The sequence below is a fragment of the Ylistrum balloti genome, unplaced genomic scaffold (assembly GCF_031769215.1).
Source record: "Ylistrum balloti isolate Yb309-2 unplaced genomic scaffold, AGI_CSIRO_Ybal_v1 Utg370534, whole genome shotgun sequence".
Lineage (NCBI taxonomy): Eukaryota > Metazoa > Mollusca > Bivalvia > Pectinida > Pectinidae > Ylistrum > Ylistrum balloti.
This window is the reverse complement of record NW_026782340.1, coordinates 33,427-47,055: the sequence shown is the minus strand read 5'-3', so window position 1 is coordinate 47,055 and position 13,629 is coordinate 33,427. Positions and strand designations below refer to the sequence as shown.

At 35.3% G+C, this 13,629-nt stretch overlaps 1 protein-coding gene across 1 annotated transcript in view; it reads left to right on the top strand.

Annotated features, from left to right (window-relative positions):
- The window catches only part of LOC132555981 (pyrokinin-1 receptor-like), a 55,297-nt gene that overhangs the window by 26,553 nt on the left and 15,115 nt on the right, over positions 1 to 13,629 (top strand). Inside the window, exon 2 of the mRNA XM_060220367.1 lies at positions 444 to 983. Coding sequence (XP_060076350.1) covers positions 444 to 983 — 540 coding nt within the window. The remainder of the gene's footprint in view (positions 1 to 443; positions 984 to 13,629) is intronic.

Here is a 13,629-nt window from a genome sequence, read left to right as displayed (position 1 = left end):
AAATTGCTCATGCAATCAGCACATGTCACAGTTAATTCGGTATTCAAGGGCAGGATTTTCGTGCAAGATGTCGTCAACTGACAACCTCGTAACATATGGTATCAAATGATGCATTTTAATGAAAATTATGGTGAAGTTTTATGGTAGCCATATTAATCTCATCGAAAAATAGTTTTTCTTTGTACGAGATGAAGCAGGACGTGCTTGTAAGTTTGCCTGTTGGTTACTCTTCCGGAACACCTGGATTTATTCTCCTTGTACGTTTTCTCCGTGTAAATCTTTGTTTCATTCATATTTTGCCCTAGTTTTATTGACCTAGAGTTTGGATTATGATTATGTTGGCATGCTTGTATTTTCTTGTTGTTTCTTGACATGACACCATTTCATAGCACATTTTCTAGGTTTTGAAAGGAAGTAATTCTGTTTTTTTTATTTCTTAACAGCTCTTCCACCGGAAGTTTACGCCATTTGGGAGGCTTATCCCTGGAGGTTCGGAGAGCCATTTTGTATTTTCAAATCTTTCTTACTGGAGTCTACATCATACGCATCTGTTCTGACAATCACTGGCTTTACAATAGAAAGATACATTGCTATCTGCCATCCAATCACGGGACAAAAAGTCTCGAGACAATCACGTGCCATGAAATGCATACTTTGCATTTGGATAGTCTCGGCGTTATCCGCGCTTCCTTACCCAATCCATACACGAACGTTTTACTACATGCAGGATCCTCGGACTTCATCCCCGATACAGGACTCTTTGCTTTGTAACATACCCATACAGTGGCATCCGAGGATGAAAATTATGTTCCAGGTTTCAACCTTCGCCTTTTTCTTCCTGCCTATGACAGTTATCACAGTTATGTATATATTGATAGGGATTCGCTTGAGGAGGACTGAAATCGATTCGTCCATCAGATATTTTTCAAAAGGTGCAAAGTCCACAGCTACTCGTGCCAGGAAAGCTGTCCTTCGTATGTTGGGTAAGTATTGTCATCATCATTTAATTTTCAGCATTGAGTGGTTTTTTTCAAGCGTGAAAATTTCAGAACGGATAGAGCTATTATTGGTGAGTGAGATTATTTTAATGAAAATTGTGATTTTCTGTAAGAATTTCATCAGCTATGATACAATATGCCTGACAAGTAAGCACAAAACTTGAATTTAAGGAATACGTATTTTATGCGTCTGAATATATTGTTGATTGGGAATATGGAGTATAAACATTTAAAGTAAAATCTTTTATTATCGTGAGGCTTAAAATTCGTGGTTTTCTAAAAATACAATATTTCATGAGTACTAAATTTGGCGGATAAATGTAGTTAAGAATCTATTGAAATACTTAAATGTAACATTTAATTGAATCGTCCACATAATTATGAATAAGTGGATCATAAATACCCACGAAATCAAGGAAAATAAACCACACTAAAAATTTCCATTTAAAGTAAGTGAGGAGTATTCAGGCACAACATTTGAAATAAATTAGAGATAAGTGGCCGATAGTATTGATATGCGGAGTTGTCTTATTCAAGTATTGAACTATCTTGATTTGTCATTTATGGTCGATATAAATGACAGATCAGCAGGCAGACATACCAATTTGCATGCGCAAAACATATCAATTATAACGACCATAAATACTATGAAATGACAGCTCAATTTATTTACACGTTTATTTTCCGTACATATTTTGTTGTGTGACAAAAATGTAACTAGATTTGAACTATGATAAATTATCCATTATGGCGGGATAGCTATCCAGGCGGAACATTTTACTGTACATTGTACAATGACCTATTATATGCCAACCATATTTACGTCATAATGGTAACACTGTGAATTACATGTCATTCTTAGTATACAAAGTGACATCTTCATACATATGGGGGGGAAATTGGGGAGGGTTACTTTCTAAATATAGATTTACTTTCACTTTCTAAAAAAATATACCAATTTGACTGCATGTCTCCCATTAAGGAAAAGTATATGGTAAGTGTCATAGACTGTTTCATCAATCAAACAGACGGTTCACTGCTAAGTCGTCATTGCATGACATTTCCAGAGAAATTGATTTTCTCATATGGATCATGAGATTGTTTGGGATTGGCCCTACAGTATATACGCTATTCAAATGAGGCGGCAAGTTTTCTGAGGAAAAATAACCAGTTTGAAGCACGACATCGCCCACTCAAACATTTGGATATATTTCCAGCCTACAACTTGATGATCATACACATTTGTCGATGTAATTTGGAATTTATTCAATAGGTTAGGTAATTTGATATGTCACGAGCGTTTAAACTTGTGTGATATCAAATACTTAACACGGTTTGAACTTGTACATCGACACGAATGTAAGATTTCATTTTATAACATATATCTAAGAAAATATAAGCGAAAACTCGCACTGTCATGTGAGTAATCAAAGCGTGACTTATTTATGACGTCACAACAGTGTCGTGCGATAAAGATGATATGGCAATTTTACATAACAAAACAGGCAAGTTACATTCACGCACCTGATAAATGAGCATGCATGCACGTGGAGTTATTACATACACAGAATTGGTAGTTGTATCCTTAAATAAGTGATATTATTTTAGAGAAATTAATAAATATCATCAATGAAATACGAAAAATAAGTTTGACAAATGCATAAACGTTTATGGTTTTGATAAGAAAGAAATACTCGGTGTTAGCATGTTTTGACGAATGCACGAAAGCGAGTAGTAATTGACGTAACAACTTTGGTGCCGATATTAAACACAGTATAGTCTAATGCTAATTAAACCACATCAAACATCTGATACGTCTTTCAGTGATGCTTTGGGTCGAGGGACAAAATTTAAAAAATAGCTGACATTAGTATTAAATATAGATATTTACTGAAGTAACAGTTTAGTAAATTCCATTGTCAGTATCTAGATCTTGAAAGAAGATCCTTTGCTTGAGTATATGCTCAGCTTTGTCATGTAATGTTATCGTGACATGCGAGATTTTTGGTAACTTCGGGGACCAAACCCGACCAACAGAGGTAATCTCATGTTGTCAACTGATTGTACAGAAGCAAATAATATGATGGTTCATTTCAATAATACAATTTAGAATTCGAGACAATGTAGCAAACATATGTAGCAAACTGCGTTATGCAAGTTTTTCATCACTTTTCTGTCACTGTACAATCTAGGATTTTGGAAGGGCGTGTTACTAACCTTTGATGTTGAAAATGTATTCCATTCGTGTTTCATGTTTAACATTTCGTATGAATTTAGAAAACATATATTAATCAAATCTCGTATAATGTATGTATTATCCATTAATGTCCACTTTGTTCTCTGATTGTAATTGTGATGATATATAATACTTAACAAAATATATATCGGCTTTTATCATTTGTCGATCAAAAAATATGTTAATTTTTTTACATAAAATTTGTCGACAAATAAGATATCATATGATATAAGATATACATCCTTAGAAAGAAAGAAAGAAAGAAAGAAAGAAAGAAAGAAAGAAAGAAAGAAAAGAAAGAAAGAAAGAAAGGAAAGAAAAGAAGAACATTTGAAATATCGGTCAAAACTAGGAATTACGTCACCTTATTAGCAAAAATCTAACTTTGAGAATGGACTGATATGTACTTGACAAGTTGTTTGCTTATGTACTTTACGTCTTCGCAACAGCCAGGGCTATTTGATTACAGGCGTCAAGAGGGGCACCAAGATTGTAGAAAAGAAAGACAGAAAACAATAGCAAGATGAACCAAAAGGAAAATATAAAGACCTCAAGTATCACAATGGGGTCATAAGATTTATGTTGTTCGCTTCAATGTTGTCGACTTCATCGAACTTGAAGTGATATGTAGCTACCCCTTTTCTTGGTTTCCCAGATAAACCCTAAACAGAAGGACTGGGAAAACCATCCCCGATCTACCAGGGAAGTACCAAAATTAGTCGCCTCTTACGACATGCAGTAACATTGTTCCCAGTCACATGCTATGACCATGATAAGTTATAGACAATCATGCATGCACAGTCTGTATGTTATATGCAGAAGTATCAGATGTCTTTGCTTTTCCCGACGACATCTTTGATCTTCCCTTTTTACAATGTCCAACGATCGCGACGGGAGATCATATTATCATTTGTCTGTGATATTTTCTGCAATTATAAACTTTTTCACATCATACCGCATTTGCATTTTCAATTGGTATTCATATTAGTGACGCTGTGTGTGTCTGTTTCCTCCTAAAAAAACAGCAGTATTTTTAGACGGTATAAAAGAGTGCAATATTACATGCGTTGTGATATTGACTGTTTAAATCGTTCAAGTTCAGAAAGGACAATTGGTGCTTTCAGGTTGCTTTTCAGGAATGCAGAACACTTGAAAAAAACTCACAATGTACATGCATGATAAAACTTAATTCTGATAAAGGTCATTGAATATGACAGAAAGCTTATTCATTGAATTCCGATGAAAACATATGTTGATCGTCCGCCCGCGCCAACCTCCCAACGAATTCTCAATAACCAAGTTATAATTTGTCTGTATGTCCATATAATGAAGCTGGCAGGGTTTCCTAAAAGAGATGTCATTGACATATGTTCCAGGTCACACGACTCATATTGGTTTTAAAAAATTCACGAAGCTTCTTTTTATGTACCAAAAAATGTAGAAGTGCGATATTTGGGTACTAGGTTCCTTGGATAAATTCAAGCCTAATTTGCGATTATGAAAGACTTTAAAGTCACAGTGGTCAAACATATTCAAGCCCTTTAACAACCAATTTCAATTAACCTAGATGTGTACAATCACGACATTTGGTTCAAAGGTTACTGGAATGAAGACAAAGGGCATGAAGCCAAATGACCTTGAGCCATACATGTATCCACACACGCCAAATTGTTAAAATCGTCAAACGATTTCCTCTGATAAACCAAAATCATGATAGCGATCTGATCAATGTTTTTCAAAGTAATATTATAAGAAATATTCATATACAAGGTCACTGGGGTCAAATATGATAAAAACCTACGACCGAATAAATTGGAGCCATAGGATCATTGTATTTTGCTGACAGATCTGAGGAACATAACTAGACAAGATTTATGAAAAGAAATAAGAGACCTATTTTCTAAGCCCCCTAGGTCAAATTTGTTCATCCTTCAAATGACTTCTTGAGATAAACCAAAAGGCGTAAAGTCATGCTATTGGACCAGTGAAGGAGACCAATATAGCTTGTGAAATGAATTATCTTGACAAATATTCCAGGTCCAACAGGAGCAACAGGAATATAACCCGAAACAGTTTCCAATAAAAAATGACATTGACCGATGTTCAAGGTCACAAGAGTCAAATGTATATAACCTTGTTTAGAATTGAGAGTAAATTATAGGTTTACTAGTTTTTGAAATTGGTTTAAGGTGACTGAATTAAATTAACCCTGTTTGAATGTTAATGGTCTGAAATTTTGATATATTGATTTCTAGCTAGCGACGCAGACCGATGGGGAATCTTGCTTATCAAAAAATTGTTCCAAAGTTACTCATCACGTGATTTTTTGGTGATAACAACTTCGATCTAAATTAGTCTGTTGTGCTTATATCAACATCATTCATCATTTCCGTATATAAAGCGTAATTTAGAAATATGTCAATGTTTTTAAAATTCACACCTTCAGACACATGACCGCAAATCATTGACGCTTCTTGGTTTCATGTCTCGCTAAAATAACAAATACAATCTCCATTAAGGACATTCTGTATATTTTATCAGATCGTATTTTAATGGTCAGACTTCATCACGTGTTGATTTTTTAGTGTGACATCGTTTTTTCGAATTTATTTATTTTAGCTTTGAAGTAAAATACACATCTATAAACCTATTTATTAAATGACCTACATTACTTGGATTGTGTGCCAGACCTGTATGAGAAAATCATTCAAACAGTTAGTTAACGATTCATTAAGTATGGTATTCAGTACATTGGTATTAGCTTCTAGACGAACGGGTGTTATTCTCCTGATGATATCTATCAAATAGACAATGATTTCCTGGTGTGACGTATAACAAAAATGGCCCGACAACGTTTTCATGAGTGTTGACCTTGACTTTACTTCAAGGTCACAATGATCCTCATGGTTAACCAATAGATCTAGAAGTCTGGTATTTGGATGGGAGAAGTTTTGGGAAATATCCAAAATTATTGTGCAATAAGAAACGACCTAGACCTAGGTATTTCTGAACATTTTCTAAGTTGGTGTAAATTAAATTGAATATACCGTTTTAATGATAATGACTTGAAATGCTCGCACTTGATTACCGACTTAGCTATGTCCCATTGAACCTCTTCTTTATCGAAAAGAATATTTCGTTCCAAAATTATCGATCTCGTTATATTTTCGTGGACTTATGATAAATACGATTCTAAATCAATAGATTGTGTAGATATAGACATCAATCATTAGCTTCTTAATGATAATCGTTCTTTAGAAACGTGTCCCTGTCTTCAAAATTCACACCTACAGACACAGGATTGCAAATTTTTATCATTCTGTCGCCTCAGACAATATAATGTGGCAAAATTTGTGTATTGGTAAGCCCCTGATTTGTCCTTTTACATCATTATTTGTTCGTCTGTCACTGTCATTCAAACGCTTAGTGAACGATGCTTATACAAATCAACATGAGATTTTGGCACCAAGACAAGCATCGAGACGAACGGATATCCTTTGTCTCATGCTATGTAGTGAATAAATGATTTTCCGACTTGTAGTTCATCAATATAAGACACTTATCATACGGCTGATGTAATTTTGCGAAACCCTGTTGAGTACATCTTTGTTAATCTCACTACTTTTGTGTATCATTATTTATACATAGTGGGAAATATGTTATGAGTGCAACCACACTGATGCTCTCTCCTGATTGGCTCGGTTGTTTCCATGACAATATCACGGAAAAAGAAGCCGGACGCCGTCTGCGATGAGATAACAACCGGTTCTTAGATGACTTACGACTTTCAAAACAAATCAGATTAATCAAATGTACGATATTGATACGAATTTGGACATGTAAACAAATATGTACTTAGAAAACGTGGTTTTATGTGAATAAAACAGCATTCATACGGTTATATTCAAGAATGATAGAATAACGTCAATTATTCCACACCAGTTTTTTATTTTCTTTGATAACCATTCCTAATTATTTTCTGAAAAAAATCTATTTTTCCAATTCACTGATTTACGCAGAAAAGGGGGATCTTGTAAATGATTCTGAAAATTACAATGTGTCTGATTGATGTCGATCGCTAGCGGGAAAATGCACAAAAAAAATCAAGCAAAAACGGACATGTTGACATAATTACCAAACAAGCAAAAATTGATAGAAACTAGGGTAAAATATAAACAAAAGAAAGATTTACATGTATATCCCTGAAAAGTACAACGAGAATTAGACCAGGTGTTCCGTGAGAGTAAGGGTCTTCGACTCCTTCGACGAGACCCGCCATGTAAATTCGGTCAATCCAAGCAATGTAAGAACAATGTATACCACAAAGGAACCAACAGGCAAGCTAACGAACGTCAAACACATCCAGCTTTATATCACACATAGAAATTGAATATTTCTCAACAAGATATAAATTTCCACGGTAAAACAGCGATTCGAAAGAGCAAGATTGATGTATACTATGGGATACTTTCATGGTCACCACTATTGAAATGCTATATTACTTACTTGATTTGACCAATATAAGCATGGTAGGTGTTGGCAATGAAACTGAAGACGTTTACCCTTCCAGAACACCTACGTGTACTTTTTCAGGGGTCTCCATCCCTTTGTATTGTTTTATCTAGTTTTATCGATTTTGTTTTTGAAGTAAAATTCTGTTGATATGCCGCTAACCATGAACGAACTTGTTATCAGTAGTCACTCTGAACAGCTCACTTTCGGTTTGGTACCATAAACAATGTACTGTTCCAAGCAGAAACATGAACCAATCATTGGCTCTGTTTCACACGCTCAAGAATTTGCCGCTCATATGTCGAGATGATCATAAAATGGATTTTTTCCTGATATATTTCTTCCACGTTTCGTTCTTTTTACAAACAACTCTTTGCTCTGTGTCGAATATAAAAATAGATAATTATGCTTAATTTCTTTTGAAGTACCAAATCTGTGGAGAACATACACTGTCCCAGTTGATTCCATTGAGATATGTAAACTTTATTACTTGGTCCGTAGGCACAGTCTGTAGTTTTCTTCTTTATACACAATGAAAACTGTTCCTGAAACATTTGAGGATGATCATGTCTATGTATTCCTCTCTTTTCATTTTTTGCTTATTTTTTCTTTGTCAGTGTAAGGGACCGGTCGGATGTCATGATACCATGCAAGTTTTATGATATTTCAGTGTGATAGCACTATAAAACGTGCGTCAGAGGCCCCGTAATTCATAAACAACGTTGAGTCTGGCGATTACTAAATACCTCGAACGTGCCAGCAAATCTTTGCTTTAATCTCATATTACAACCGTCCTTATGTAACCCTGATCGTGCCAAGACTTTAAACTCGAAACAAAATGGGTCATGGAGGCCATCGAGAGTTGGCCATTCACTGAAGGCAATTTATTGCAAGTCTAACCTAATTTCATTCGTTGTTTAGTACTGTTTCGTATTACATTCGATCTCTTGGATTTGTACTTCCTCTGATAATGTATCTCAGAGTTTAAGTAGTATCATAAATCTTTTAGAATTAATAGCTTTTAAAATATCGCGCCCATTAAACAAAGCTAGTGACTTCTGAAAAATTCTATTCGTGCATGTAGACCGACCGTTTAAACACAATAACTGTTGCATTTGATGGAATTATTACTCAGAAGAAATGGTTACCAAAGGATGATTAGTAAAAGGAAAACAAACAAACTGTTTACCATAAAACTAGGGAACGCACATCATATAAATTATTATCATGGTAACCATAAAGGGAATTCGAATTCCTTGAATTGTCGTTTTATCAATGAAATCTATTTAAAGACTGATTGCATATCTGCTATGTTTTCGTATCGTTAATTTTGGATACTTCTTTTGGGATATTTTCCATCCGATTGAAATATCTTGATGTTTTTTCTCTACATATTGTTTCCCCATGAGACAGGTCGTTTTAGCGCAGACAAATTCGTTTTAAATGAAAGATATCTAATCTAAAATCGCAAGAATTGGATCTGATTTTTTTCTTGATGTTAGCCACAGATTCGTAACATTTCCAATAAAAAATCAAATCGAATAATATCTTCAGTAAAAGATGGCTTTCTAAACGTCTGTAGGATGTGAAATATCGTGCGTGCAGCCGCGCGTGTTTGTGTGTGAGTGTGTGAGGGTGTGTGTGTGTGTGTGTGTGTGTGTGCATGTGTGTGCGAGGGTGTGTGCGTGTGTTGACCGCATCATAACAGCACTCGGCCAGTTGAACGCTGTCTGTGATTTCTACTGCTATTCTGAATTAACCATGCTACAGACAACGTGATACCACAAAAGTTTATTCCACCTTGAACATTCCTAGGATGATTTCAGTAATGTTTTATTATATATATTTCTTGGTTTCTTTGATGTCTCCTGTCGATTGCTGTAATATCTGATCACTTACCTGATAACCGAGGACCGTATATTTACTTGCACTTGTTAGTCCCACATCTATCTACTTTGAAATATTCACACCTTTTCCTGCCTTTTTATTGAAATCTTTCAGGAATCCTCGTGCTTCCTTTCCGTTTCTTCCGGTTCCTCATTTTGCAGTTTTTAAAAACAGCTAGAGAAGACGTTTTAGATCATATGAGAATAAACACTGGTCGATTGAACAAAGTTAACAATATCTTTTTCCAGTCACGCACTTTATAATTTGATTTTACATGCAGGAGACGGTCTCTGGAATTATAATTCTATTAGATTTCTGCGAAGTTAAAAATTGACAATTAGGCCGTTACTAAATTTTCAATCGCCCAGGCTTTTCTTTTCTCGGGGAGTACGGTGCTACAGTACTATTATTTGCGTGATATTACCTCTCTTCTCTCAGTGGGCCAAAGCTTGTAGGTAAACTGATATGTAAACATCTACAACAACCATATAACCATACAAGTATGAATCTCGTTCAGTATGCATGTATAATTAATCAGTAACTAACAAAAATATTAAGAGAAACCGAAAAACTAGGGTTCAAATCGAGATTATTTAATTTCCGGATACGAAAATCAATTTTTTATGATAATTTCTTGAACAATCTTTCCTTGGAGCAGGATATTTCACAATGCCCTTTTCTTCTCCTCGATTTTCAGGCAAACGAGGTTGGTGTAAATTGTCAGGTGCTAGATGAGCCTCCCGTCCATAAAAGAGTGGAGTACAATTGAGTCGGAACTGAGACTGTAATTTTACGATACTGATAGGACCTGTTAGCATGTAATTACTAATCCTAATGCAATGTGTGGTCTTTAGTCAGAGAGCAATTAAGGAAAGGCTCAAGAAAGATCTCCAAACGGGAAAATGGCTTCATAAAAACGTACTCTTTGTATTAAACTGTTTCACGGCGATGGCAACATGGCGTTAGACATAGTCTGCAGTTTGTTAAGCCGAACGTGTAACAGTCATGTCAAGTCAATAGCCTTACGGTACCATAAAAGGCACTATTGGTAGCTTCCAGTGAAATGAAAGAAATAATTTACATGCATTTGTTCCGACTACAAATACTATATATATACATTGCTTTAAGTCTTGAGGATTTGCTTAAGTAAGGGAATTCACTATTTCGCGTGATACTGTTGAAGTGCGTTGTTGTACTTTACAAAAATGTTTGCCATCGAGGGAGAACTCACTAATCAGTTAAGGAATATAAACTTTCGCGAACCAGACTAGGATAAACACTTTTTTTTTTATTTTTGTCTTTATTTGAGGAGATTATTTTTTTTCAAATTCCTTTTGATCGCAAAATTTGCGAATATAAATCATATCTGTAAGATTTGTGAACAGAAGTTCTTTTCCAGGAATTTTGTCCATAAAGTAACGAAAGAAATCTTCATTATGACAAGATATGAATAGGAGAAAGACTTACACGAAGATTCTTTAAAAAGTTCAAGGATATAAGGACCATGTGTTCAGGAAGAGTATGCGTCTTGTGCTTCATTGACGACACCCGCCGTGTAAAATTTGGTCTACTATAAAATCAGAGATTTTCAAAACGGTTGCGTATGATGTAGACTTCAGTAAGAAGGATTTGAAAATACAAAATGCTTTCTGAACATCCAAGGATAGGCTTCCCAAATGGGATTAAATTCCGGTGGAAGAGCTTCTAAGAAATGAAAAAAGGTCAAAAAGTTACTTCCTTTCAAATCCTATAGAAAAATGTGTTATGAAATGGTATCATGTCAAAAATCATCAAGAAAATACCAACATGTCAACATGATCATAATCCAAACTCAATATCAGTAAAACCAGCGAAAAACATGAATAATTGAACGATTTATACGGAGACTACTGAAAAAGTACTAGGAGAATAAGACCAGGGGTTCCGGCAGAGTATGCATCTTCTGCTTCATTGACGACACCCGCCATGTAAACCTTGGTCAGTCCAAGAAAGTAATGTCACGTTCTTCATTTAAAACAAGATACAGAACAATGGAACAAGCAAGCTAACGAGCATCAAACGCATCCAGTTTCAAATCTTATAAAAATCGAATAGCTTTGCCAGGAAGCTAACAACTCGCCATATCCTTTCGCAATACAGAAATTTCTCAGAAACCCAGCAATCAGTTTTTACCACACGGTAAAAAATAAAAATATCATGTCGGTATGACATTTTGTTGCATTACATTCTCCATGGAAAGATAATTAGAAAAAAAAATGTATTTTTAACAAGACTTAACAGTGAGACATGTACGATATTTGAGAACATTGAGCAAGAAGCAGTACCTTGAGGCGATAAAAATGAGATATCGGCATATCTCGATTTTAGAACTTCATTTCAAATTTTGATTGCAAAAAATAGCATTATCATAGAAAAAATGAAATTAATTAAATCGTATTTGATTTGAATGATCATGAGAAAAAGACGTGTCTGATTTTAATGTCTCCAAGGAATGGAAATGAATACGACCGAGACTTATTTCATCATGAAGAAAAAAAATAACGCAGAAAATCAATAGGTTTAGAAATCACAAGGCTTAAACAGAATTTCACTGTATATTTTAAAATACATTCCGGTGCCAGTCTCTGTACTCATTTGTGTGGTTTTAAAAAATGGTTCTCTAAACGCTGTCGACTCCAGAATAGCTGGATGCTTAATATATCTCGCCAAGGATGGAGACATAAATCGTTCAGGAAAGCATAGTAAGCATTTATTGTTTCGATAAAAAAAAATTGTTTTTTCTTTTTTTATATAGGTACACACTTAGCCGCTTTCCTATTGCAACGCTAACGTGTTATTCATGTTTTCTAGATCTACTGAATGACTCCACATAGGAATGAAAAGAAAAAGAGAAAAAATCTTGATATATTTTTTCTTTGACAAATGAGATGAAATTTGTTTATTATCTCTAGGGTTCTTTATTTCTTAAGTGAGCAATCTGACACAAAACTATTGCATTTGCAGACAAATAGTTGTGTTTATTATACTGATATAGGTTTGACTTCGAACAGCACTCAGGTCACCGACGATGGATTTCCTTAACTTTTTTGTGTGCAGGCGAAATTTGAAGTTTTAAATGTTGTAATATTGATGTATGATCAACACAAAGGGACTTGATAAGAAAGTCGGTTAATCTGTCACCTCGGGTGGAGATCTGAGTCACGTGGTTCGATGCTGCCTACCCATGGCGATTTGTGATTCTGATGAAGCTAAGAAATGGATCGGTCTGTGCCGTGGTTCTGTCCCTTAGCAAAACATTTACTCTAATTTCTAAGGTTGACGTGCGGCGGGCCTCCTGTATGATATTCACGGAGGTAGACAACAACTGCTACAAGGAGACACAACTGAAAATAATCCTGGCTTTTTATGGGGCGATAAACGCAATATAACATGCTAAGAGAGAAGGATAGAAAAAGATATTAGCTGGAGACGCAATTCAGGGTGATTATTTCTCATAGTCTGGACAGGTACATTCAAGCTTTTATTGGTGTCATGTTTCCTTTCCTCCCACTTCAGCCTATGAAGAATACAATCTCCCATGTAGAAAATCCATACAGGATATCGCTCTCCCACATGGATGCACTTAATGACCTTTTCTATTATCTTGGTCGAATGTTCTCAGTCGAATGCGGAAAAGCAAGTCTTTTAACATCTTACAATGCAAATGTAGCGTTACAAAACTTCAGTATACAACTATGTCGTCTTTCTTAGACCCCACAATGATTCGGCCCATACAGCGACATTTAAAAATTACTCAAAGTCTTTATTAATCTGCATCGTGTGATGTGCTCTTAGTCCGACCGTCAGCAAGTTACGTCTGTGAAGATAACTTATTAATATTTTGTATCACGATTTTCTCTTGAAGTATTCGATCAGGGAACGCGATAACTAGACTGCGATGGCTTACGAAAACGACTGCGTTTTGTGTTTCTTTGGAGGCTGAGGACCGGACCAATC